Source organism: Oenanthe melanoleuca, chromosome 2, assembly GCF_029582105.1.
Source record: "Oenanthe melanoleuca isolate GR-GAL-2019-014 chromosome 2, OMel1.0, whole genome shotgun sequence".
Lineage (NCBI taxonomy): Eukaryota > Metazoa > Chordata > Aves > Passeriformes > Muscicapidae > Oenanthe > Oenanthe melanoleuca.
In genome coordinates, this window is record NC_079335.1 from 120,872,077 (window position 1) to 120,899,266 (window position 27,190).

General features: G+C 36.0%; 1 protein-coding gene across 4 annotated transcripts in view; it reads left to right on the forward strand.

Annotated features, from left to right (window-relative positions):
• Positions 1–27,190, forward strand: part of DGKB (diacylglycerol kinase beta) — a 382,002-nt gene that overhangs the window by 68,916 nt on the left and 285,896 nt on the right. For all 4 annotated transcript variants that reach the window (XM_056485300.1, XM_056485298.1, XM_056485299.1 and 1 more), the window contains exon 2: positions 7,831–8,093. In XM_056485300.1, the coding sequence (XP_056341275.1) occupies positions 8,024–8,093 (70 nt within the window). In that variant the 5' untranslated portion in view covers positions 7,831–8,023. The remainder of the gene's footprint in view (positions 1–7,830; positions 8,094–27,190) is intronic.

Genomic DNA, 27,190 nt, shown 5'->3' on the forward strand with positions numbered 1-27,190 from the left:
TGAGATTCTGCTGCCATCACATAGTTTACTTCAGATGCAGATATGCATTCTTATAGGCAAGGGGCTGCCTTGCTTTGATAACCCATTTGGTATCTCACTGTCACTGAACTCTTACATAGTAAAGCAAATGAAGAAATACAAAACCATTTGTAGTTGTCAAGGAGGCTCCACATTATCCCAGTGGAGAGTGACAGTGCCAGCTATTCATATCCCAGGACTGCAATAATTTAATCAACTTCTCCATATAGCCCTCTCCCTAGGGGGAAAAATAAAAATTCCACATAATAGAGAACTGTCTAGCATGAACTTCCCCTATGAAATCCTTTAACCTGCCTGCTAACCTGATCTTTGTTCTCTGTACAGATTTCCTATTGATCAAATCAGGTTCATATTTTTTCAAAAGTTTTTTAGGAGGAATTCCATTGCCCTGTTCCCAGTTTATTTTAAATTACACAAAGCATTTGAATGAGGACAGCAGTTAACAAATCTTTTCCTCTAGCACTGTGGAACATTTTTGTCACAAGACTAAAGAACATCTCTTCAAAGGCTGGTTTCCGAGCATGAAGCAGGAATTTCTGCCCCAGGAAATTATGGATCATCAGAATTCTTCCCCAGTTGTAAATTAGACTTTTCAGCTTTGCTCTCCTGTAATGTAATCACTTCTAGAGCACCTAAATATGGAGAGATTAATTAAATCCAACAATTAAACAAAAAAATCCCTGCCAACAAATTGCTACCAACAAAAGTTAATTGTTAGGCAGAATTCAGAGGTTGTCCCATGAGAGGGAAATGAAAGAAAAGAGGAAGAACATGTGGCAGATAATAGTCAAAGATCTTAACCTGTGATGATGTGGGTTTGAATACTTGTGATGCTGGTTGTGGGGAGGTCTGGGTAGGGCTCATATCGAGGGAGTCACTTCTGGAGCTGCATTTCCTGGGAAAGATGGCAGATGTATAATTTGGAAGGCAGAGTCTGTCCTCAGGATATTTAATCCATGATGCTCTAGCTTTTGGAGGAGTTTCAGTGGATATATAGAAATAGTGGTGGGTGATGTGGAAAGAATTGTTTGAGAGATTGATTCATCCTCTCATCAGAGTGATTTATCTAGTAGACAGCTTAATGTGCTGTGTTCCAGAGAATTTATTGTAGATCGCATGGATATACCTATAAAATCCAGTGCTTTCTGTTCCAGAGTGCTTTTCTCTATTTATTAAAGAATATCAGTCTAAGCTTTAGTGATTCACCAATTTCAAAATACTACCAGCTGTCTAGAAATCTTTTTATCTGACCAGTTTATTTTCTATTTTTATTGGGGTCAATTTTTTTCTCTTTTTTTTTTTTTACACCTTCTAGTTTTAATATGTTTATAGTTAGTCACTTATAGAATCAAAATATTATTCGTTGTGATCATTTAGTCATGAAAAAGGGTTTCAAATTTTAGTGGCCCATGGAAAATTTTTCTTGTTTAGTCATTGATATAAAATAGTAAGAAGGATGAGTAACTCCTCAATTTTTCTGATTTTCACTTTTCGAATCTGTTTTCGTAAAATTGTTGCTGAGACAGTTCTAACCTTAGGAACAGTCTCACTTGGAGGTTTTTGAATTATGTACTACTTCTCTTGTAAGCATAAAATAAATTCCACTGGTGTTTTTTTTTTCTTTAATTTTTTAGTTTGTTCAGCTGTATTATTTAAAGAAAGGAAGAAGCCTTTATATACTGTTGATGAATCAGCAAAAATATGTTGTGGTATTTCCTTGTCCCAGATTCTCCTCAGGTTTCATTTATTTCAATATTTCTTTTAGCAAAAAAACCCTGAGAAATTTGAATATAGTTTTTCTGACTTGGTAGGTAATTAATGTAACAACCTGGAAACAGCAAGCTTAGCAGTTGTAAAATTTAGAAACAACTTCTGGTTGATCAGAGTGAATTCATTTGATGAAGTTAAGGTGCATAAAGGGTGCCCTGGTTTTGGCTAGGACAGGGTTAGTTTTAAATTTAGTAGCTGGTACAGAGCTGTGTTTTGGATTTACTATGAGAATTGTGCTGATAACAGAGTGTTTAGTTGTTGCTAAGTAGTGCTTACCCTAAGTCAAGGACTTTTCAGTTTCCCATGCTCTGCCAGTGAGGAGCTGCACAAGGAGCAAGGAGGGAGCGTTGCCAGGGCAGCTGGCCAAAGGGATATTCCATATCATGGAATGTCATGCTGGGGGTATAAACTGTGAGGAATTGGATGATTGCTGCTCAGGAGAGGCTGATTGCTTCTCAAGTGAGCAATTGTATTGTGCATTACTTGTTTCTCTTGGGCTTTATTCCACACTCTCCTTTTGATATCTCCCTTTTTAAAAACATTATTACTATTAACAACTTTGCTTCAATTATTAAATTTCTTTTAAATCAATCCTAACTGTACTCAGTGACGTTGCCATCTTGCATTCTGATTGGTGTTTATCAGTGCTCAGTTTTTGTTGCTAATATTTTTTCCTGTCACACACAGTAGTAATGGAGAAATGTTTTCACAAAGATTCAAGTATTCTGCTTAGCATGACACAATAGGGTTTTTGTTGTATGTCCTCTTAGTGTTTACTGATATACTGAATATAAATAATTCAAGAAAGTGAATTTGAGTAATTGCTTCTCTGAGGAATACAGTCCATATCTTTTGTATTAAAATTTAAATGGATGTTTTTACATGTCCCAGACTAGTACACCTGGGAATAAAGTAGTCAGTAAAACAAGTGTTTTGAGTTGTGCTGGTCACTTCTTTAAAGGGAGAGGTTTTCAGCTTGATACAGAAACTGTCACTGATTTCAGTGTGTCAGTGTTTATATTTCAGAATTGTATTAATTTACATCAGTAAACATCCTTTACTAATCGAAGAAAAAAGTGTACTACTAAAAAGACTCTATACTAAATGCAATGCAAAACAAGAGATGTTGTTATGTAAAATATGCAATTTATGTAGGAAAAAGCTGTTGTGTTTTGTGTTTGTGTTATGGGGCTTCATTTTTTTCATTCATGCCATTAATCAGGCAGCAATTATAAGTAATTACATTACTTATTACGTTTGAAAGTAAAGAAACCAGAATGGTGATTAGCAGATATTTTGATTGGATTTCTTGCCCATCAAACTCATCATACTAAACTTTAAACCGTGAAATTTGGAGTACTTCTGACACTAGAGACATTGTTCTCTTCAAAGTGTAAAATTAATTGCAGGAACACCTACACATGTCTTGTATACCTGTACATAATGCCTGCATTTCCAGGCAAGAAATTAATGATTCTTAGCATGTTTTGGGTTTTTTTTGAAGAACAGAGAAAAGTTTCAGGCACACACATAAGCATGTGTTACCTGACATGTAAAAATTATCCTTTGCAAAATCCATTATTTCATTCACAGTGAAAATCTCAGGATCTAGCTAACCATGGTGAAAGTGTAGGATCCCAATGAAGGAAATACCAAGTACATTCTGTACAGAAAGGCATAATTGCTGCAGCCTCCATAGCAATTAAGGTGTAAAATACTCTGTGTTATTTATTCCTATTGTTCAGGCAAAAATCATTTATCAGTCCTGCTGTGGAAAACTGTAGTTTCTGTGGAAGGAAACTTTACCCTATGCCCTGTTTATGGAGTAACTGGCAGTTGCTGAAATTGTATATGAAATGGACTTTATGGAAGGGCTGCTGGAAAGCAAAAGAAGGCTGAGCAAGTCTAAAAGCTAGTTTCTAGGCTGTTCTAAGTTTTCCTGTTGCAGTAAACAGAAATAAATCCCTTAAGGCATGCATTAAGATGAGTGCTGTGCTTTCAGACACGGCAGAGAGGTTGGACCTCAAAAGAATCTCCCCTGCCTTTCAGGGATTTGTGTTGGATAGGTTGAGAAACTGGATGTGTCTCCATGGGCCAAAGTTTAAAGCTGAAATCAGTGTTGTTGATCTGTTTTGTGGGACTGATATAATTTGTTTTGCCCTGAATACTCTCTGAAAACTCATCTTTCCTTGCCTGTGAGGTGGAATGAGGTTGAGTCGTGAGGTTGGCATATAGGGAATTTGCCTCTATGGTTTTTTTCCTCCATCACATATTCATTTTTCTTTTCTCAGCCAGGCTTCTGTAGAGCAGCTGAGGTTTTTGGTGGCATGGGGAATTCCTGGAAATCTAAGTTTGTTAGCAATGTTGGCTGAATGCTGAGTAATTTGATTTGTATAGTTTTTAACAAAGCTTTGCTTCCTAGTTTGGATATGTGGCCTGGTAGGAATCCTGACAGAACACTTAATAAACTTTCAAATCCAGAAAGGAAAACATGTTATAAAAAGGAGAGTGGAATTCTAAGACTTATTTTAGTCAGTAGCTAGAGGAGGAAGATTTTTTTTCTAATTCTTTTTGTGGTTAAATGAATGGTTTATTAATGTCATATTTCTAGTTTCTCTTATTTTTAAGGTCTGCTTTGTGTCTGACTGAGAGGGCTGTGAATCTTGCCTAAGTGTATATGTCTGGGTTGCCCAGGATAGGTCAAACTTAGAGGATTGCTGGAAAGTTCCTTATGTGACATTGTATGTATTTCAACACTGTGCTGTATTGTATTCTTCAAAGTAATTTATCTCTGCATGAACAGGTCGAATCACTGTGTGTGATCTGTTTAGAGTTGCTCATCTTTATTTTGCCTACCAGCAAGCACATTTGAATGCTGGTGTTCAAGATTCTTTTTTTCCTATTTGATGGTATTACTGTTGATACTACTTTCCTCTTCATATACTTATCTATAAGTTTCTCACTGCACAGTCTTCCTGAAGTACTTAGAGAGCACAAAAACTAAAATATAGTGTAAAGAAGTGAATTTATATTAAACATTTCTGAAAAAGATAATACAAATTAGCTAATATTTTATTTTACAGAAATTAGGATATTTCCATAGTATATAGGTGATCTTCCAGTATATACCTTAACAAATAACACAAATATGCATTGATGACTTTTATCATCAACATCTGTATACCGAGTTTGTTTTCTTATAACCACGATATTATCGACATAATATGGGAAAATGTCACTGTAAAAGATTTAACTGTGAAAAACTAAGGAATACAGGGATCTTTCCTTGTTTAGGACTCTGTTGCAGCAGAACCTAACAGGAAACTGAAAAAAGGAAGTACCTATAAGGCTCATTTTGGTGAAATTTTCCCCATTATGTGTCTGTGTTTTTCTGCATCCCATACACTGAGGTGGAGTCAGGAGCTGGCTGCAGTCCAGTGAGCCACCCTCACAGGACTGCCTGCCTCTCCTTTCCTGTTCCCAGATTCCACTGGCAAATTAGATCCACCTTGTCCCCCATAGGGGACTTCTTCCCTTTCAAAGGGCAGAACTTGCATTTGAGAACTGTCCAGAATAAAGATGTTACCTTAAGTTCTGTTGTGTGTTCCTTGATAGCTGCTGTCTTAGGCACAAGCTACATCTTCTTTGCTGTGAGCTGCCATGCCCATACTACATTTTTTCCATTGCTGCCAACTCATTCAGGACATGCATGTTTTGTTATAGCTCTGGCTCTAGGCTGTAGAGCCTGGGTGTCTGGTAAGGGGAAAAGGATATCAGCTGCTCATTTGGATCTGTTTTCCCTGCTGATGATCTGTGTATGCAACAAACTTTGTGTTCAGTGGTCAGCTAAAGGTATTGCATATGAATAGATTGATCAGACCAGAGTGCACAGCACCATTGCCTTCCTAGCTGTAGTGTTTTTAATGGTAAGCTGTGTGTAGCAAATATACATATTAAATAATCAAGATAATCTCTAACTTTACAGTGTTCAGCAATGTTAGCTTTCCTAGGTAATGAAGCTAATGTAGTTAAGGATGATGTAAATAGTAAAACTGGATTAAATTATGGTAGAAAATTTTGGTTATATTACCAATATAATTTTAAAAGTCAGTAAAATCTGATCAGTTGCCAAGATTATAGAAAATACATACCAACTTCAAGATATAAAACTGTCTTCAATACAATCTAATCAATTCCCAGAAATGAAACAGCTCTGATTAAAGTGACCCAGTGACCATAGTTATTTTTTCTGGAGATAAATAAAAATATTGAAATTCACAAGACAGAATGATAACTTTTCTTACTAAATAGCACACTTAACCTTGGTAGTTGCTGACCTTTTTCAGGCACTGACATTGATTCATAGAGATTTGAGGGCTGATATGGCTTTTACTTGGCCAATGTTATTAACATTAGTGTTACATTTTTCATCCCAATCTCCATGCTCCTGTTGGCTTTTGTTATTTTTTCAATTATATTACACAATTGTATTATATATTCAGTCAATTTTAGATCTTCCAACTCTTCATATTTTTTTTCTAACAGAGGAGCAGAAAAATCTCTTCTGGTACAAATTTTTAAAGGGCAAGACAGCTGTTATTGTACTAAAGACAGGCTTACTTGCTCATAGTCCATGCATTCAAATCATTCACAAGGAAGGGTCTGAGAGCAGTGAAAGCTCTGGGGCTGAGGTGTCTTCCTTAGTGCCTGCAGGAATTTCTTTGCCCAGTGATGGTGGTACTTGTGTATGTAAAACAGAAACAGGAAAACAAAATATTACTAGGAACAGAGGCATATTAAAATAACCCACATTAACCCAATCAGACAACACTTTTTTTTTTTCCTTCTTCCTATTTTACATACCCAAGTATGTAAACATGAGTTTCTTTCCCCTCATGACTCCTCTTTCTATTCCTTCTTAGCTACCAACATCTCCCTCCTTAGCACTCATTCCATTGCTGTGTTAGTCTCTTTTGATCTGAATTTTTTATTTGCTCTTTTTGTAATCTAACCCTTATAAATGATACATTGCTGGACATAGGAAGAGATTCTACTTACAGTCTAAAATTAGCTTTCTAGTCTAAACTGGCCTTCTATGCAAACTCTGTAATCAATAAAAGATAAATACCACAGGAGAAAATTCATCACATTTTATGTTGAAACTGGAAGGATTAATTGCTGCCTGGGCCACCTGTCTCTTTGTGATGATTAAAGGGAGTGCCTGAGATGACAATCTCAGATGAGGTACCTGGCTCTCAGAGGGCTAAAATTAGATGAAAAGTAGCCCACCTGTTGTTTCAGGTGTTGCTAATGCACTTCTTTCAGAGGGTCTGTCCTACAGAGTCAGAAGCTGCACAAAATTGGGATGAGAAGGCAACCACATTTCAATTTTTTTCCTCTGAACTGATTTGTGATGGTACCAACAGTTATATTTGATTTTCACTAGTGACCAGCAATGTTGAGATGTTCTAGAAATCAAACCCCTACTATTTTGTTAGGATAGTTAGTATTTATATAGCTCTTATGTGAACTTCTCAGCAAACTGCAGAATCCATTTCATTTTTGGCATGGAGAGTTAGAAGCTTCATAGCGTTTCTGACAAGGCCATGCAGTGTTGTATAACAACATAATTGGGTACAAATCCAGTTACAGAAATTCAATTTTAAAATCATAAGGAACTAAGTTTACTGATAAGATAGTATCTACTATTTCAGTGGTTGTTACTAAATAAGGAACATCTCCATAAAGTGTATCCAGGTATATTTGATTATAAACAGTTGATAATTTTTAATGAATGCTGCATGTCAGCATTTGGAATTTAAAAAAATAATTTGGAAATAGATATAAAACTATTTACAGACAAATATGGTATGGAAATATTTTGAGCAAAACCATATATGGGAAATATTTATTACAAGTGTTCTCATAAGAAATGTGGTATATTCTGATATTTAATATTTTCTATTTTATTCTGGCATATTTGGTATTTATTCTGGTATTCAATATTTGTTCTTTTAACAGTGCTGTAACTCGTCACTGAACCAACACATTTGGAGCAGTTCTCAAAGCATCAAAAACTTCCTCCACATAGACTGATGCCATCTTGGCACTCTCCAGACACTGTGAACTGAAGTTAAAAATCTTTATGGAGTTTATAGCACCTGGGTCAAAAGGAATATTCTTCTGATATACAAGGAGGACCCTTACTGCCAGTATGACGAGCCAGGAGAAGTGGGTTAACCTTAGCCCTGGAGAGTTCTCTCAGCTTCAGAAATATGCAGAATGTAAGTAATTTTTAAAATATTTAACTTTATGGCTAAACAAAAAATAGGAGTATTTTGAATGTAGAATATGAAAATTTTGTATTGTTGACACTATTCACAGCTTAGAAATAATGCATCCAGGTTTTGTGTTGATGATTCGTTGCTTTCAGAGACCATTGTGAAGAAAACTCCGTATTTCACATTTTTTATATGAATAATCTTGATTGTTCTAAATTACATCACCAAATAAGTAGTAAATATAATAGAGCAGTTTAAAAAAATCACTTCTGGAAATATTTACTGCTTCCTGGGAAAATATTTTCAGTTTATTTTAATTTTTTTTTCAATATCTGAATTTGAACATTTCTAATAGAAAGTTGTGTGGTTTTTTCCCTATGCATTCTTATAACTTAAGCCTCAGTGCAACATTTGCCAAAACATTTGCCTTCCTTGTGGGGAAAAAAAAGGCATTTAAGATATTTCTGTACTTTTGGCTTCCCTTCCAGCACTTCTTGCACACACAATATTTCAGAGCCATTGTTTTAGTAGAACTGTTGATGTCAGGGAAATTTCTTGAATATGTTTGTGTTCAGGTTTGTGTGCGTACATTATAAAAAGATATGTTCTTTCAGGCTTCCTCTGCTCCTCTGTGATGAAAGGATGTTAGTTTTTTGAAATGTGAAATGTGACACTTTTTTTTTTTTATGTGTGTGTGCAAATAGTTAAATTCTGAAGCAATTAGGAAAAAAAAGTTAATTGTATGTAGCTTTTCATATATAATGCCGAAGGAATAAACCATGTGTATGGATCTTAATTTGAATTTCTGAGCTGTCCAATTTAATTTAACTAAATGACTGATTAACAATACCTTTAAGTGTGTGATCTAAGACTTTAAAATTCAATTAAAAAAAACCCATGGAACCAATATTTTTGAATTTGATATATTTTCTATGTAACATGGCAATAAACAAAAGGTTGCGACGACAGATATCTTTGCTCATTACTAAATAATAATTAAGTTATATGGAATTTTATAAAGCTTGAATATATAATTGCTTTGCTCTTTCATTGTCTTTGTTGAACTTGGAAAAGCAATGAACTGAAATTTGGTGACTTGGTAGAGTTTGATTCACTTAAAAAAACATAGTATAAATAAAAAACCCTAAACAATGGAAGTCCTCAGTATAAAAAATGCATTGCTGATTTTTCTTCAGCATGGAACTTGAAGTACCAGTGGTTCTCCTGTAGGATAGAAGGCTGATCCAGGTGTCAGAAGGTGACACTCAGGGGAGGTTTGGCTTTTTGGCAGGTGATGAGCACCCAGCTGTGCCTTTTGAGCAGTGGGTTTCACTGCAGGACTTCAGAATAAGCAGGGAACTCATAGAGAAGTGAGTTTTTTTGCCTTCACCCTTTGATATGCAGGCTTGTCATTTGCTCTGCCTTTCAGCTTGGCATAGAGTTTTTACTTCATCTTACCTAAATTGCAACATATTTTAACTATGGAAGTTTTAAACTTTCTTGAATTAAAAAAATACAGTATTTATAAATTGTATTTTAGTTTGCATTGAGGTGTAGTACTAGAATACTAGAACAAGGACTACAGTCTACTAGACACCCCTCTGCCTTGGATCATACTCTTAGTGGCTGACAGTCTCTTCTGCCTGATATGATCACAGGAAAACAATATTACTTTTATACAGCTGGGGTGTGTTGATAGTGGCAGGATGCCAGTTGCTCACCAATCTGTTCTATCACTCCTCACTCTCTGCCCATGTTCTGGGGTTGGGTACATTCCATGGGGATCTGTCCTCCACAAACTTCTCCAGTGTGGTTCTTTCCCCTGGCTGCAGTTCTTGGTTGATACAGAGCAGAGACCTTTAGCTGGTGAATGGGAAGAGGGAGATGCTGAGCTGCCTTCTGCTAGAACCAGTAGGAAGTTCTGAAGTACAGGGGGATTTAAATTTCTGCTTTTTGTTGGTGCCTAGGTAAATTTGGTTAAGGAAGTTTGCTTAACCATTTTAGGCACTTTGTGTGTCTATTCATGCAGAAAGTATTCTCTTTAAAATGCATTAGCTGGTGTTTTGCATATTGACTTTCTGATATCAGGAAAAAAACTCCTTGCACATTTCCCTTCTGAGGCTGAATCTTTTCAGCGCAAGCTGGCTACAGAGTGAGACAATGTTTTACTTACGTGACACCTCTGCTCAGGGCACAAGCACACACCACCTCTCAAGTCTGAAAGCCTTAGTTTGGATCCAGTGTAGGAAGGGGTAACACTGTTCTGCTGCATAGCAGAACTTGGAGGAGAGAAGGTTTGAGTCTTTTGAGGTTGAAGCTCAGTCTGAAACCATATCCTTGATTTTTCCCCTATCTGGAAAACAAACCTTTCTCACATTTTCCTGTTTCATAAAGACTTGCTGCCAAACTTTACTGAAATCAGTCACATCTGCAAGTTTTACAGTTTCCAAGAAGAGCAGAGGAATGGGTCACATAGGTTCTAAGAGACAGATTAAGTGCCTCTTCTTATCTTTACACTGAAATAGAGCTCAGGTGGCACCTAGATGTGCTGCTTCTCTTGGCATCAATTGCCTTCAGTCACGCAGAGAAAACCTCAGACTATGTTTAGATACAGACTACACAGACAATAAGTGCATCCAGAGTTGAGTCATGTGTACACCTATAACTCATATAAGCGTGGACATTGCAGATCCAACTGTCTTGGACTTAGAGCATAAATTCCCTCCTTAGTCACCAAAGGTGTGTGGATCTTTCACTGTATGAAGCCCTTTAAACTACTCCTGTGGATTTTAGTGCTCTGAGAATGACATGTGCTTTTCACTTTCTGAGTGAAAGACACTTTGCTCCAGTTCAGTGCAGTTCTTTTTTATTAATCTGTGAGCTTGATGATAGTCTGTCTACTCTGGTGAGTGCTGTCAGGCAAGGTCTGCTCCTAGCTCTGTGTGTAGGTGCTGTCCTCCTAATCACTTTGAGAAATTCCTACCACATCTTGTCTGCCTGTTTTCTTCTTCACATAGTTATAGTATAATTCAGTGTTTTATCCAGCTGTACTTTTTGGTGAATCCAAACCCTGAATGCAAAATTTCTTTTTTGAATATATAATAGCTTTTCTCAATTTCCATAAATATAACTGAGCAGCAAAGGAGAATGAGTTCTCCACTACTTGTTCCTAATCACAAAATATTTCCCTCTAAGCAACACTCAGAACTTAGTAGTAGGTGAATATCTTCCTGCAAATTAATCCAAGGAGTATCTGTAATTTTTTCTTACTGAATTATTTTTGACCTCAAGTCAAGGTAATTTTATGCTTCCAACATAGGACCCTTTATCTACCTGCATATTAAATAATTTGGGGCTTCAATGAATTTTTTGGAACAGTTTAAATATTACTTACCAAAAAAAAAAAAATTCTAAAATCCAAAGAGTGTATTACCTAATACTTGGCACTTTGCAGTTAATATGCATATGTGTGGTTTTGGAAGAATAATTATTTCCAAAGACAGTTCCTCTCTGTGTCCTCCTTCCCAGTCAAATTAAAAATCTCCTCTTCTCTTTTTCCGAAGATAGAACAGTAGAACATATTTTACATTACATCTTTGCCTGATTTTAAATTGCCTCAGAAGAATAGGTGAAAAGAAAAAGAAGAAAAAAACCTAGAATAACTGGTGTGGTTATTATATAATAGTGCTAATAATGACAACAACAATAATGTAGCCCACACTAAATCCTGAAGATTCTAGGGAAATAAATGCACTTGAGAGAAGAATGTTTGTTTTTTTTTCTCTTTTAGATTTCATAATCAATGATGGATGTGGGAAAGAAAGATGGAAAGAAGTAAGAATTTTTCTGCATAAAACTGTCATTGCACAGAGTAAGGTACATACAGGACATTTCAGGCAAAACCAGTTTCCTTTAAACTATATGGTACCAGATATGTCTTTGTAAGTTGTATGGGGAGCAGTTGAGGGAGTTGGGGTTGTTTACCCTGGAGAAAAGGAGGCCCAGGGGAGACCTTATTGATCTCTTCAGCTCCTTGAAAGGAGATTGTAGTCAGGTGGGGATTGTCCTTTTCTCCCAGGCAACAAGCAATAGGATAAAACCTGCCTGTAGAACAAAAGCTTAGAAGTCTCAAGCTGCTCCAGGGGAGGTTCAGGTTGGACATCAGATTTTCCTCTTGGGAAGGGTTATTAACCATTGGAACAGACTGCCCAAGGCAGTAGTGGAATCACCACACAGGGAAGTGTGCAAGGAATGAATGGATGTGCCTTGATCTGGTTGACAAGGTGATGATGAGTCAAAGGTGGGATTTGATGATCTTGACATATTTTTCAACCTTAATGTTTCTGTGATTCACTGATATGTGCCATTCTGTACTACTCCAAACAGGAACCTGAATTGTAAGGGCATTAGAGAGAAGGAATATAAATAGCTTCATTGTGATTATTATCTGTATGTTAAATTGGATTAGTTTGGACAGGGCTTTTTCTTTAATCCATTTTATTAAATGAATTTTGTATCTCCTTTTTATTAAACAAAGTTTTATGGCTGTTGTAGTCCAAATGATATGTTAAAAGGTGCTTACAGGAATCCTGCTCCAAAAACAAGTGGGGAAATATTGAAGGGATTTGAAACAGTTAAAAAAAAGACTATTTCATGAGTCAGCTAAGCATTAAAAAAGGAAAAAAGAAAAGGAAGCTCTTCCCTCAGTAGGAGGAGAAAAAGACCTCTGAGCTCTGGCAGCATGTGCACTCTGGGGAAATAGCTTGGTTTTGTGTTGTCCTTTTGAGTTTGTCAACAAAACGTGCCCTGAGGAAAAAGCCTGAAAAAACTTTTTTGCAAAACTTTTGGCAGTGATTTTTTTTCCCAGGCTGGTGGAGGAAAACTTGGGCAGACTGTCACAGACTGAAGATAGAAATAGATGTTGGAGTGCTACTGAAATGACTGTGAGAACAGAAACAGCATCAGCAGCTGCTGCATCTTTTGATGTGGCATCAATAGCTACTGCAAGAACTAGACAGTGAAACAATGTTATAGGGGAACAGGAAGGAGGGGTTTTGTGAAAAAGATCACTGAAGAAAAATGGGAAGGTCAGCAAAAGTTTTGGTTCAAAATTAAGTTGTCAGAGATTCTTGAGTGGGTTTGGCTCTGGTACTCACAGAGAGAAATATTTTATTTTACAATGGGTATAAATTATAATCTTCTGGGAAGTTCATATATGTGGCAGCTGGTCACCAGCAGCTATAGGCCATTACACAATCCCTTAGAGAGTCACAGACTTCTAGTGCCACATGGAATTCTACTAATTCTAATGAGGTAATGAATCTTATCAAATACAACTTGACAAAACCAGCTATTTTTGACCATGTGGAAAATGGAGAGAGAATATCACTGGTGATTACTGAAAATAGTTTTACCCCAAGTATTGGATTTTAGGATTATAGTCTTTTTGCTGGTATTGGTAAAGATGGAGGTGGCTAGGTTCTCAAAAAGTTTTGGCAGGATCTGTTAGACTGGCTGAAAGGTGGAGCTGCCAGTTCTGCCTGTACAATATCTCATGCACTTGGGAGAGCTTCATGGAGAAGGATAATGGGTCTAGTGAGAGATCCAGTCTTTGCATGCAAGGCCTATTTGGGGTAGCATGGCCAGAAAAAGGCACCAGTTGATGATTTTTAGAGTCTGAATCCTTATCCTAAATCTATTATTGGGAGCTAAAAATCTAAAAAATCTAAGTAGGAGAAAATGGAGAAAAATACCCAGTGGTTTGGTGGGACACTTACTTTAATTCCCTTGAGAGGTGAACTATGAACTATGCATATTGATATAACACTCTAATTTTTTTCTTCAGATCTGTGAATTTAAATTCTTTGTGCACATTACTGTTTTGCATCAATTTAGAGAAAATGCGTTAGGAGTGTTACATATTATTTATTTAGGCTCTAGTCAGATTTACTCTTAAAAAGCCCTGAACTCTGTTCAGTGGAAAGCTTCACTAATGAGGATGTTAGATCTGACTTTAAATTGTTGTAGTCTGAAATCCAGACTAGAGAAAATACAAAGTTGTGAGTTTATTTTTCATTTAACCAGTCATAGTTGAGACTTGACCTCTGAAGATCATACCATAGATAAAGTTATTGTGGGAGATTGAAAGCTGGGCACCAATATCATCTGCAGAAATATTAGTGGATTTCTTTCCTTTCTCTAATTAGGGTTTCTGTGTTAGGTCTTAAAGAGAATGTAAGATAGGAATGATGAGCTGAGCCTTTCTGAAGAAAAAAAAAGCTGATAAACATGCAATAATACAATATGATCTGGATCTTTGAGGTGGGCATTCTAATGAGAGAAAATGCTTAGTGTTTCTACCATGATAAATGCCTGGTGGTGACTAGCAGCTGTGGTTTTAACCAAACAGAAGCTGATCAATTCTCCAGTTAGCCTGTCAGTGGTAAACAGTGTCATATTGACTCTGTCCACAATTGTGAGTAAGGAGGAACCTTTCTGTCTGTCAGGTGGGACACTCCTGTATGCAGAGCTTGTTCCTGCTTCCATGCCCATACTAAAGAAGGACATCCAACTTCAGGTATAAACTATTTAGGGAAAGGAACAATGTAGAAGAGTCCTGAAAACTTTGCTTTGTATAAAGGGAATGTGAAATTACTCAGGAGTTTATTTTGTGAGGAAGGCAGATACACTTAAGTACATTTTTGTCCTCTCAGGCTACTACATGTTCTGATTTGAAACATTCTTTTAGGAAATACTGGGTTTTGTAGAACTTTGAATGGTACATAGTAACAGCACAAAATAGTCACACTAAGTGACTTGGATTATTGTTATTGCATTATGTTCGTGTCTTAGCTAATTACAGGGATCCTCTCCTGTCTTTAACTGCAAGAAATTCCATATGTCAGCAGCAGGGAGACATGTTTCAAAAGCAGAAAATAGTGAATTTATAATTGTTACTGTCAGCTGGCAAAATTGGGACAAATCTCCTGTTTATAAATCCCCCAGAATCATAGAATTGTAAAGGCTGGAGAAGATTATTCCTCTGCAGAACATAAGATGCTCTTGGAGTATCTGATCTGTTCAGGAGTTCCAATTAAAGGGATTATAGTCAGCAACATGCAAAACTACTGTCTCTTCTGTGTGCTGTTGGCTGGAGACTGCTAACAAGAGATCATATATCATAACATGAAGAGACTTAGTTAATTTAGTAAAAGAAGAGAAAGCAGTAGGCTGTTAGAGTAAACTTGTAATTCAAAGAATTTGAAAAACGATGACAAATTGGTCCAGAGTTGGATCAGTTCAATGAAGCACCAGCTGTTTTTAGCATCAATTTCCTTCCTAAAGAACTGCCTCTGGTTCCTGAATAATTGATTGATAGCGTCAAAATTATGATGGCTCCAAAAATTGTAACTTTCTATTAGGCGTAACAAAAGTATTAGGAAGCAAATGGTACAGTTGTGCTAGTGCTAACACACTTGATTTATTTGTTTTAGGAAAGCTAGAGGAAGTATCAAAGCTGTGTATTTAGGTCTCATATGGAAGAAATGTTAAAGGAATTGAAGAAGTGAAAAAATTGATTCAGACTGTTCGATAGTACCGAGTCACATTGATCCCAGAACCCCGAGAGAAGATAGTGTTAGAAAAGGCTGTCATTGCTGCAAACACATCATTTGTGCCTGGAGAGGCACTGGAAATGCTTTTTAGGTGATGAATAGGACACTGTACCATCATCAAAAGCATTTGGTGGTTCTCACTACAAGATGATAATTTACCTGCAACCCTTTTGCACATTGGCTTCATCTGGGAGAGTGGGGAAGAGACAGCAGTAACAATATCTGGAGAGGACTGTAAGGTTTCCTCAGTCTTGCTGAGCAGTGAAATACCTTCTAGTCCAGTACAGATGTTGAATTTGTTGTGCTGAGACTGGATGCTGTTAGGCCTTTATTTTCGGGAAAATCGTATTATTTTCTAGATTATACTAATAAGTTGCCAGTGTTTCTGCTCAGGGCACAGTGTCTGTTTCAGTGCCTGGGGAAGATTAAGTTAGAAGTCTAGCACTGCCAACAGGATCAGGGCCTGTGCTAACTCGTAGACATACAGATTTAATTGTTCTTAAATAATATAGTGGTCATAGAAAGGAATTATGAGAAAGTTTTTAGGGTAAAAGTTAATGACTTTGCATTTCCGTTTTCAAGGGTATTGTTGCAAGAAGAAAGTGTAAAGACTTCTTACAAATTCCAAACCAGAAACATTTGTTAACAGAATCACAGAATGGGTGAATGAGGCTGAACAGGACCAGCTCTTTTAGTCCTTCCTTGTAAGAGGTGTTTTCAGAATTCTGTGGCTGTGATGTGTGGTAGCTAGTAGCTGGCCTTTGAGTTCTGAAAGGCAAATGGTGTCATCTCACCTTGCTCTTTATTTCCTTGGTCAAAAATAATGACATTTTCTAGAACTGAAGCTGCACAGGTACATGGTGCCAGTCAGTAACACCTGGTGTTGTTGCAGCATCAGCTGTTACTGACATTGAACATATATTGTGCCTATTACAGATCTGACATATGGCCATCAAATTACTGAATGTCTATTTATACACTGTAAAATATGTAAACATTGATTATGCCTTTGTTATATTTCCTGTGTTTCTATGTATCTTCCTTATTTTTTTTCCTTTATTGTTTGGTTGTTTCTATGGACATTTGCATGTAAACAGTAAGAAGATTTTGTTGCTTACGAGTTCATCTGTTCCTGTTGCTTATTCTTATTATAAAGATTTGGGGGATAATTCAATTGGTTGCTGTGGAAATGAGCCTGATGTCACAAACAGTTACAGTTCACCAAGCCTTTAAGAAACAAAATGAAGGGAGAATGGGCTAATTGGAGAGCCATGTGACTGTAGCAGAATCTCAACTCTTATTAAAAGCATGTATTTTTAGTCACTCTGTTTCTATAGAAGAGCTGGAAAGTGTAATTCAAATGGTGACAATCCATGACTCATCAGACAAATTGAAAAAAACAGCTCTGAGGGAAAGGATGGTCGTGCTTTGCCTTCATCAGATTCACACTCAATAAGCCAGTAGCCCATTGTAGGTCCCTTAAGCCCAGCAAAGCTTCATGTGCTTGAAGAGAGAAGGGGAAAGCTGCCTGTCCAACCCATCCACTGAAAAAATATGCTTTGCTATTAGCTTTAGCACTTCTGCTGTTCTGCCTCTCCTGGGTTTCTGAAGAAAGGAGAGCCAAAGCTGCCTTCCTTGTTCCTCTTGAGAACAGCAAATAGGTTGGTCTTGATGGCTCAAATTGAGAATCAGAGGTGTCAGTTGGAAAAAGAGGAGAATTAAGGCTGTCTGATAGAGTCAGGAGAGTTCCCTTCCTCTGCCATTAACTGGGATGAAGGGCCTGAATTGCCTTCCTCTGTGTTGTTTTCTAGCAGTTAAGGAAAAATTTAAAATGTGCTCATAATTACGTATGTTTTCATTGTGTTTTTAGACACTAAAAATATATTGCTTTTTTTGTGGCTCTGGAAGACTTTTAGTGGATGCTGTGCAATGTCACTGCATAGTTTTGTTGGCTGCACTACAAAATGGAATGGTTTTTTGAGGACATTACAGACTGCTAAATTTGTCTTTAAAAGTGTTCAGATTTTGTGTGGGTCATAATTTTTATTAAAACCAATACAGAATATGGACAAAGTATTTTTTATTAAATTCCAAGGTAATATGCTTTTGTATTAATGCTGAAAATAGAAATGCTTGATTTTATTTTAAACATAAAAATTACAAATAATTTTTTTTTATTGCAGATGACCCTGTCTTGGAACAGGGATTGTACTAGATGGTCTAGAGAGATCCCTTCCAACACTAAAAATTCTGCAGTTCTGATATTGAGACACTTGAATTAATTGTAATAGCAATAATAGTGATAAAAGGTTTGTTTTGAAGAATGTATTTCCTAGAATTAAGTGGCCTAGTAATAGATGTTTTCATTCATGAAGGCATACTGAAGAGGTTTAAAATGCTTTGTTAACTGTTTTTTCTTTGTTATTGGTTCTAGTTTTGTCTGTTTGTGGTTTGCTCTTTTTTTTTTTTTTTTTTTTGTTGTTGTACTAAAGTGCTATTTCTACTTCTAATATGTTCTTTATGTTTGAAATTCACTGCAGAGATTGTATCTTTAACTGTATCAGCATAAACACTTTGGCAATACTTGTAAGTGTTTTGAAAGCAAGCATAGGCTGTATACTGTTTAAGAACATATAGATAGTAGCAGTTGAAATGAATGGAGGGAAACAGTGAAAACTTTATAGATGTTTAGGGGAGGAGGATGGGAAGATGAATTATGTACTAAGTATGTGAATTCTTTGTTGAATAGTGGCACTTCAGGGCTGGATAGGCTTCAAGACTCTGATAAATTGCTGCAATTATACTAGAGATGGTGAAAGTGCATTGAAGAGATGTGAAGAAAATGAGTGAGAGACAAGAGTTCCTGGGATAAAAATAAAAAAGTCCTAAAAGGGAAAAAATAATTTAAAAATGTTAAAGAAATAAAAAAGACGACATGGGAAAACAAAACAAAGCAAAACAAATAGCTTCAAATAAAGTTGGAGTTTACTAAGTTTTGGGAGACCAAAATTTATGTATCTGTGCTATTTTTACAACCCACAAGTAGTTCCATGAGTGATGTAAGAAAACAGAGAAGAGCAGATGTTAGAAATAGTTTATCAGGACAAAATCAAAGTTTGCTTTTAGAGAAACAGAACAGCAGACAGGAGCCAGAATAGAAACCACCTAAAACTGAATGTTTGGAAGTTTTGATTTACGTTTGCTGTTTGATTATGAAAAATAATAATAACACTGAAAAAACATAATCATGAAATGGAGAGAAATTACCTGCAGAAGGAAAAGAATTCCCATTGAACCTTAGTGGCTAGCCAAAGTTTACCTTGTGCAAATGGTTTTAATTACTTTATGCAAACTGTTTGGTCTTCTGTAGAGGGTCCTCCAGAAATTTTTGGATAAAAATTCTTTATTGTTAAAATCAGTGTAGATGTATACAAGTACTGTTATTTTTGATTTGAAAGCTTGAGTACTTATTTAGCTAATTTTGGGTGAGGTTGGATCCAAGTAAGTACTCAAACTGGAATTTGAAAAAAGTCACTTACAGTCCCTTTGGAGGCCCTCTCATTCTGGAATAAATCAGAAATGGCTGTTCATTCAGATTTGTTTTAGTAGATAAGAAGTTGGTTAATTAGGAACTATCTGATACTTAGAGGAGTAATAATCCATTTCATATTCCTTTAAGTATAGAACCATATTTTTATATTTTCTTTCAGACACAATGAGTATTGTCACATTGCTTGTCAAGTCCAGGCTTGATATTTCATCTGTGGTCTAACAAGTGATGCCTTCAAAGAAGACCACACTGTTAAAAATACATGACATTATGATATAAATTTAAATGATCTGTACTATGAGCTTGGGGAGATTAAGGGATTCACAGAAAGAATGTCAATTAAGTTGTCCCAAGTGGTACAAAAACACATTCTGATGTGTTTCCTAGTCTAGTGTATGTGCTTAAATCAGAGCATCCACTGCAGTTTTTCTGGATTAGTTACAAGAAACAAGTGTCAGAGTAGCTGTTCCTTCTAATAGCAATCTTGAGATGTAATGACTGACTATGTACAAGGACTACTAAACTGCTCTGCAAACTACAAACTCTTCAAGGCGGATAAATAAGATAAATACTTTGTAGCTCTGTGTCGATGTTGCAGCTTAAAGTTATCCAGTCTTACATTTATAAAAATAACCTGAGTAAATTTAAATTGAATCTTAGGGTTTTTCTACAAGTAACACATTTCAGAAGAACTTGGTTTTCTTTTTTTTTTTTTATTCCCTGCCTTTTTCTTTTTTTTTTTTTTTTTTTCCCCCATCCATACTTTATTATCTGTCCACACAGCCTGCATGGCATGTTTGGCTAGCAGCACCTTCTCAACCCCCTAAACAAAACCAAGGAAAAATACCCAAGCAAATCCAGTCACCTCTACAGCTCAACATCCTATCCCTGGGAGGCATGCATCTCTAAAGTTTTTGTAAGTGTTCCAGGCACAAGTATGTCAGTCTTTATTCAGGGTCTATCTGGGCATAAAAAGTAAATCTAAATCTTGTATAATTATGCAGGGTGGATTATAGTCACATCTCCATTTAGTTATTTTAGTGGAAACTAGCAATAAATATGGTCTCTGCACTACAGAAAGTCTTTGGCTTGAAAGTGACTCAGACCTCATTAAGTATTGTGTTGTATCTAGTGAATAAAAAAGCTGTGTAAACTGTTCTAAATAACTTGGGTCAGTGAATAAGGAATATATTGTGTCACTACATTTTTGTTACATTAAATTTGCTCATTTTACTTGAGGTTTTATCCTGGAATTTGATATTTAAGGTAAGAAATGGCATCATTTTCTTGGATGGGAATGCCCACCTGTATATTCAGCAAGTTGTTCTGTCCCATGTAGAAAGAGTTTGTCCTGTCCTGTTCTCCCCTCCAGGAGTTAAAATACCCAGGCACATGCAAGAGCTCTTTTCTTATGGGTTTGCTCCTCATGCTGCCAGGTATAGAAAAGTTGTGTTCCCTTTCTGCTGTCTGCTACTCATACAGTGCCAAAGAGTAGGATGTGTGGTGTTCAGAGGTGGTGGTTGAGGCAGACTGTTAAGGTTTTTAATTATGATTAATCCTGTATATAGCAGCAGGTGAGTTTTTGTAAGTTCTTCTCTTATTCAGACCACTAAAACATAACCGTGAACTTATCTTTAAGACCATTTAAATATATTTATACCAAGCCTCTTACAGACTCATACAACTATCTTTCAAAAATAAAGAATGATAATAATAAAAACCCCCTTATACCACAGTTATCAAATAGGTTTAGTTTGAAAGAATTGATCATCTACTTTGTTTTAAAGCATCTCTGGGAATTTGATTTCTGCATTGTTTTACTAAAAGACTATGTTTAACTGTGCAGTCTTTCTCAATGCCCTTTTCTGTTTTATGAAGTTAATTCTACCTCATTTTCTTTCTCCTTTTCTGAAAGGGACAGAACTGTTTCCCATTTCTTCCACCTGTTTAATTTTTTAAAAATAAGTATTGGTTTATAATGACTAAACAGGTGGAAGAAATAGAAAACAGTTTCATCCTTTTCTCAAAAGGAGAATAAAGTCCATTATCATAGCAGATGTTTATTTCTATGGGTTTATTTTCGTAAGAATTTCTTAGTGTTAAGAATTACACAACATACCAGTCTTGTCCTGATGTTTTGTGATCACTTGACAGGAGAGATTCCCACTTTTATTAATAGACTTCCAGTCTAATGTAAAGAGTAGTCTTCCATCTAATTAAAAAAATACATATATATTTTCTTTGCATACATATTCTAGAGCTATGTTTTGGTTTCTCCCCCATTTTATATATTTAGTCTTAGATAAAATTCTAGTAGCTTATGCTGCACAACTTCAGAGACTGATGAGCTTTGTAAAAGTTGCCAGAATTTGGCCAGCCCTTGCCAAATGACCATGAGTAGATAGCTTTGGAGCTTGTTATCAGAACTGAGATTTTTCTAACTGCTTTTTTGGCTGGCATTCCGTTGCATTTTGAAATTTTATGCATTAAAGCTGTTGAACTAGTAACTCTAATCATCATTTTAGGGGAATGTAGAATGTTCTGCTCTGTTTTCCTCTTGCAGGTGTGAAATTCAAATGTCATCTTAAAACTTGTAAGCAATTTTTAGGAGCCTGCTTTTTGAGTTTTGAAAAAACTGAAAAAACAATTTTAAATCTTTACGACCACACAAATTACATTTTCTTTTAACAATGTTAGTTTATGCATCACTGTTTTCTATGAAATCAATCCATTATTAGCATTTCTTATGAAAAGACTTTTTCATTTAATTTCATCAGGCTTTGTTTATTTTTAACCATAGTGAGAACATAATAGATTTTTAAAATTGCATTAAATCTTTGCCTTAAATGATGATGCAGATCAAGTATGAACATGGAGAGAGAATGAACAAGGAGGCAGATAAGGTCTTTTTTAAAGTTATTTTGAATAAACAATAAATATACATAATTTTTATTGTGAGTACATAGCCATCAGAAATAAAGGATAAGTAGTTAGGATGTACTGGTGAAAAATGTGGCAATTAACATCAGGGAATTTTTGGATAAAATCAAATAAAAATAAAGTAGAAAGAAATCTTAATGTCAAGCAAGGTAGTATGCATGGAATAATTGAGGGTTTATATGAGGGTTGAAATACAGAATCAGGAAGAAAGCAAGGTAAGAATAAAGAAGTATGCAGTATTTCTCCAGGGGAACTATTCCATTGTGTTTTCGGAAAGATTGGGATTTTAAAATTAAATATCAGTTTATTTATTTTTTCTGTGTTCAGTTTATCGACTGAATTGTATGCAGGCTTTTAAAAAACTTGAATTCTAGCTGTTCCCTTTAAAATTGGACCAAAGTCAGTTCCTGATCTTTGTAAAGTGCTCAATGCCTTCACAGAACACACAGCAGGCAGAATGAGAAGCCTTCATTCTGATTTTCCAGCTTTTCTATGGCTACAATTAACTCCATATGATGCACATTGTTGTCTTAGTGACTGAAGTTTCCAAGGAATGACTTTAATTCTGATAGCAGGAGCATGGTGTGTTTTCTGTGTGCAGCATGGGCAGCCCCGTTGCTTTGCTGAGCTTTTGGGAAGCTCAGTGGCCTGCAGGCTCTCCTCCTCCTTCCTCAGCCTCTCAGCAGCTGTCAGCAGTGGCCTCCTGCCCTTTTTGGGGTTCATGTCCTTCCTTCTTCATCCTCTTGGAGCTGTCCAAGCCCCTCTCAGCTTCTGCTCATCCTTATAATGCTGTTTAGCAAGGGAATGGATGCTCATGGGTGGAACTGAGAACCTGTGCACAGCAGGAAGGGGCTCTGTGTGTGTACCTGTGCTGGGGACACTGACTTGGGCTGTCTGACAGGAATAAAAGCCTGTTATGTTTGGGAGTTTTCCAGAGAAGCAACGTGCTTTGTGCTGTGCTTTGCAGTGTAGTGTAAAGATCCCTAAGCTCGAAATGAGCAGTAAAGTGGTGCAGCAGCACAGCTGGAGTCTATTTTCAGTTTATTTCAGGAGCTCTAGAATTCCTCCTCTGCCTGATTCAAGCTAATCAGAGTCTCTTTACATAATAGTGCCATTTGTAGGCACACAGAACACCACATTTTTTTAAAGCAAAACACTGCGGTGTTCCTTTTGAAACATTTGGATGCTTACAGAATTGAATATTTCAGTATTTTTTGGGGAAAAAAAAATAAAGGAAAGTTAAATGTAATTATTGGAGAACATGTCCTGGGCTGCATCTAAAGTGTGGCCAGCAGGTCAAGGGAGGTGATTCTGCTCCTCTGCTTTGTTTCAGTGGGACCCCTCCTGCAGTGCTCCATCAGGTGTCCCCAGCACAGGAAGGACATGGACCTGCTGGAAAGAGTCTAAGGGAAGGCCACCAAGTTGTTTAGAGGGATGAAACACCTCTCCTCTGAGGAAATGCTGAGGGAATGTGGTTTGTTCCTGGAAAAGGAACTGGAGAAAGTTTTGGGATGACCTAATCACAGTGTTCCAGTATGTGAAGGGAGCCTATGGGAAAGATAAAGAGAGACTTTTAACAAGAGTGTGTGGTGACAAGACAAGGAGGAATGGCATCAAACTGAAAGACAGTAGGTTTAGATTGGCTATTAGAATTAAATCCTATACTGTGGGGGTGGTGAAGCACTGGAACACATTGCCCAGAGAAGTTGTGGGGACCCCATCCCAGAAAGTGTTCAAGGCTTGGATGGAACCCTGAGCAGCCTGATCTAGTTAAAGATGTGCCTTACCCACAGCAGGGAGGTAACTAGAGGATCTTTAAGGTCCCTTCCAAAACAGGCCATTCTCAGATTCTGTGACTATTAATATCAGTTTTATTGGAATATGTAATTTACTGAAGCATTTGTCCTTCTTTTTAATGAAGGAAACTTCAACTGAAAATTTATCATTTTGATGGGAAAAAAGCAAATAGTTTGCACAGCTTTATATTAAATGTAACATTTAACCAAAAGTAAAATAAATATGGAGAGATTTCTGTATTGTCTTAGAATTTTGGTTTGGGCAGTCAGATTTCTGATGACAACCTCAGCAATATTTACTCTATTGTTTAAAGCAAGTTATTTTTATGATAGCCATTTAATTTGTATTCATATTTCTATCTTGGGTGTTGGGAGTTTTTTCAGATTTAGAATTTGTTAAAAGAGGCAGAAAGGGGGGATAAATTGTATATTATTTTAGATGACTTCTCTGAGTATAACCTCTTTGCTATTTGTGAGTGACACTGAGATATTCTGACAAGGATCTGGCATATATCTTAATGGTTCAGAGGATTGTGCGTCACTACTTTCAGGAGACTGGATCTTTATTTCATAACTTATCTTGAAGCCATGATCTCATACATATTGAAACTTAGTAAGCCATTTATTTTCTGAGGATGATTTAGTGCACAGTCTGAGATAAGCTTTATTTCACTGATGGTACCCACTGTTAGAATGAAGCCAGGTCTTTTCTCTGTGAGAAACTTGGGCACAAATGTGGTGGTCTAATTACATACCATATCCAAGATGAAAAAATGTCCTTATAGGAAAATTTACTTTTTAAGAGAACACAGAGTATATGGGGCTGCAGAAGGAGTGGAACAGGCCAGCTTGGATCATCCCTAGACACTAAGTCAAAATTTTGTCTCCTATATTAATTGTTAATTCATTGTGTTTGTTAGGGAAGCCTGTTATCTTCTAAAGAGCATTCAGTGAATTCTGATTTTACGGTTGTTTTATGTTTGTCTATACACTGGTATTTAAAACATATAATAGGCTCCAATAAAGTGTGATACCATTGCTTAAGTAAAGCCATACTCCCTCTGGACATTAGAGTTTATCTTTCATTGAGGTGAAATGTCTTAAAACTTTTCATAATTTCTTGTCTACTATGTATTGCACTTGCTGCATGCTTGGCAGGCTCCAGGACTTCCAATGTCTTTTTAGCAAGAGCAGATTCCTTGGGTTAATACATTCTAGAATGGTATTTTTACAACATAGTTATCCAAATGCTTTGCTTTTTCTAATTCTGGAACCAGATATAAAAGAGGAAAGGGAAAGCCCATCTTCAAAAGCAAAAGAAAAGTCTAAATTGTTTCCTGTACTATCCTTGGACAAAAGTTCTGAAGTAAAATTTTGTTTTTCTTTGCGCTGTCTGAGATCTTTCACCGTATCAACCAACTTTCCTTTTTCTCATTTTTCCTCATCCAAAACAAGCTATGTCTCAAGCCTGATCTCCACAAGTGGGTGAGTCAGAAAGTTCACAGATGGTTTACTCTTCCATTTACTTGAAATGTAACTCCATTAGAATTGGAATGTAGCTCCCTCACAGCTAGTCTGCTCCCTAGGGTTTAGGTGAATTTATTTCCAATCATACTCTTGCCTCTTTTCTTAAAAACAAATTATTTTATTAATGTATTAATACTTTTAAATAACTTCAATTATCAGGCATATGGAACATTCAGATTATTCAGCTGCAAGTTAATGATGAATACAAAAGTTTGGGAAAAGTTAAGGTCTGTTTGTGGCTGTAATTTCCTATTTTTGAATGTTCTAATATTAACTTCTGGTGTTTTAGGGTTTTTTTCCTCATGTAAAGAGTATTAGATGGAATATATTTATTCTGAAATGGAATTCATCCTTTTAGATCATGGGAAATTTAGTCTCTTTAAACTCAGAAAGTCATGAGATCATACTTTTAGATTTTTCTATTTAAGATACATTAGTTACAACTATTTTTTAAAAAGGTGTGAAGGAGCAGAAGAAGAGGGATGTGAAATAAGGGAAGATCAGAAGATTGGACCTTTTTTTCTTCTTCTTCTCTTTTATCTTGCTACATTTGAAGGTTCATCTGCCTCTTCCTGTCTCTTCTTCTCCCTTTTTTTTATTCTTTTCTCTTGTTCCTTTTATCCTTTTTCATTATTAAATCCTCATCCCACTTTACTTCTCATATCTTTTCTGCTTACTTTTGTTCTAATTATCTGTATCTTACATGCTCTGGAGAGTATCATTGTTAATCTGCCTAACTAAACAATATAAAATTAAATAAACAAAAATGCCCTGTGTGATCATACTGAGATAGAGATGGATTAGGAAATAAGTATGAATCCTGGGACCTCAGAATGTTGGTAGTTCATTGCTATTATATTGTCTTTTGTCTGTGGCATTAAGTTGATGAATACCAGTGTCATGTTACTGATATTTTTCTACTAGATTAGACAACTTAATGTTGTTATAATACCTGTACTTTAGAGCTACACATTCATAAAACATTTGAATACATTTATGTTAAGTTTATATTAAGCTTACAATAGACATTTATCTTTTTCTTTTAAATATACATTGAGCTTGGTTTAGGGGTGTATCTTTGCAGTTTGAAGTATAGGTGACAGAAAATATACTTTACCAAATTGATTTGTTTATCTTTTTTCTATTTTTCTCCCCTAAAATGTAGGATAAAATTATGGATTGACAAGGTAGCTTGCTGCAAAAATTACTGATTTTTTTTGTTAGGATTTGTGGCAGGAATGATTTAAGGAAGGACTCACTCAAAGATGAGGAACACATTTTTTTTATTTGGAAACAGAATTTGTTGAGGAAATTTGTTGTAAACTTGCCACATATTGCTAAAAGATGTTGTGATTATAATGACAAGTAAATGGTAAAATTCCTTTTTTTTTTTTTTTTTTTTTTTTTTTCTTAAATCAATATGGAACTTACAGCAACTGTCCATAGTGGGTGCTGGCCTCTAAGGAGACCATGGAATAAATGGAATAAATTGGTACAATCTGTGCTCTTTAAAATATTTCTAGATGTATCATGTCATTTTATAATAGGTCTTTCATAGGGCTACAAGTTTCTATACAGGAGGAAGATACTAAATTGGATGATACAAATAAGCATTTGTGAAACTATCTCAGGGTATGCTGACATTACAGTCAAATTCTGAGTGTCTTACACAAT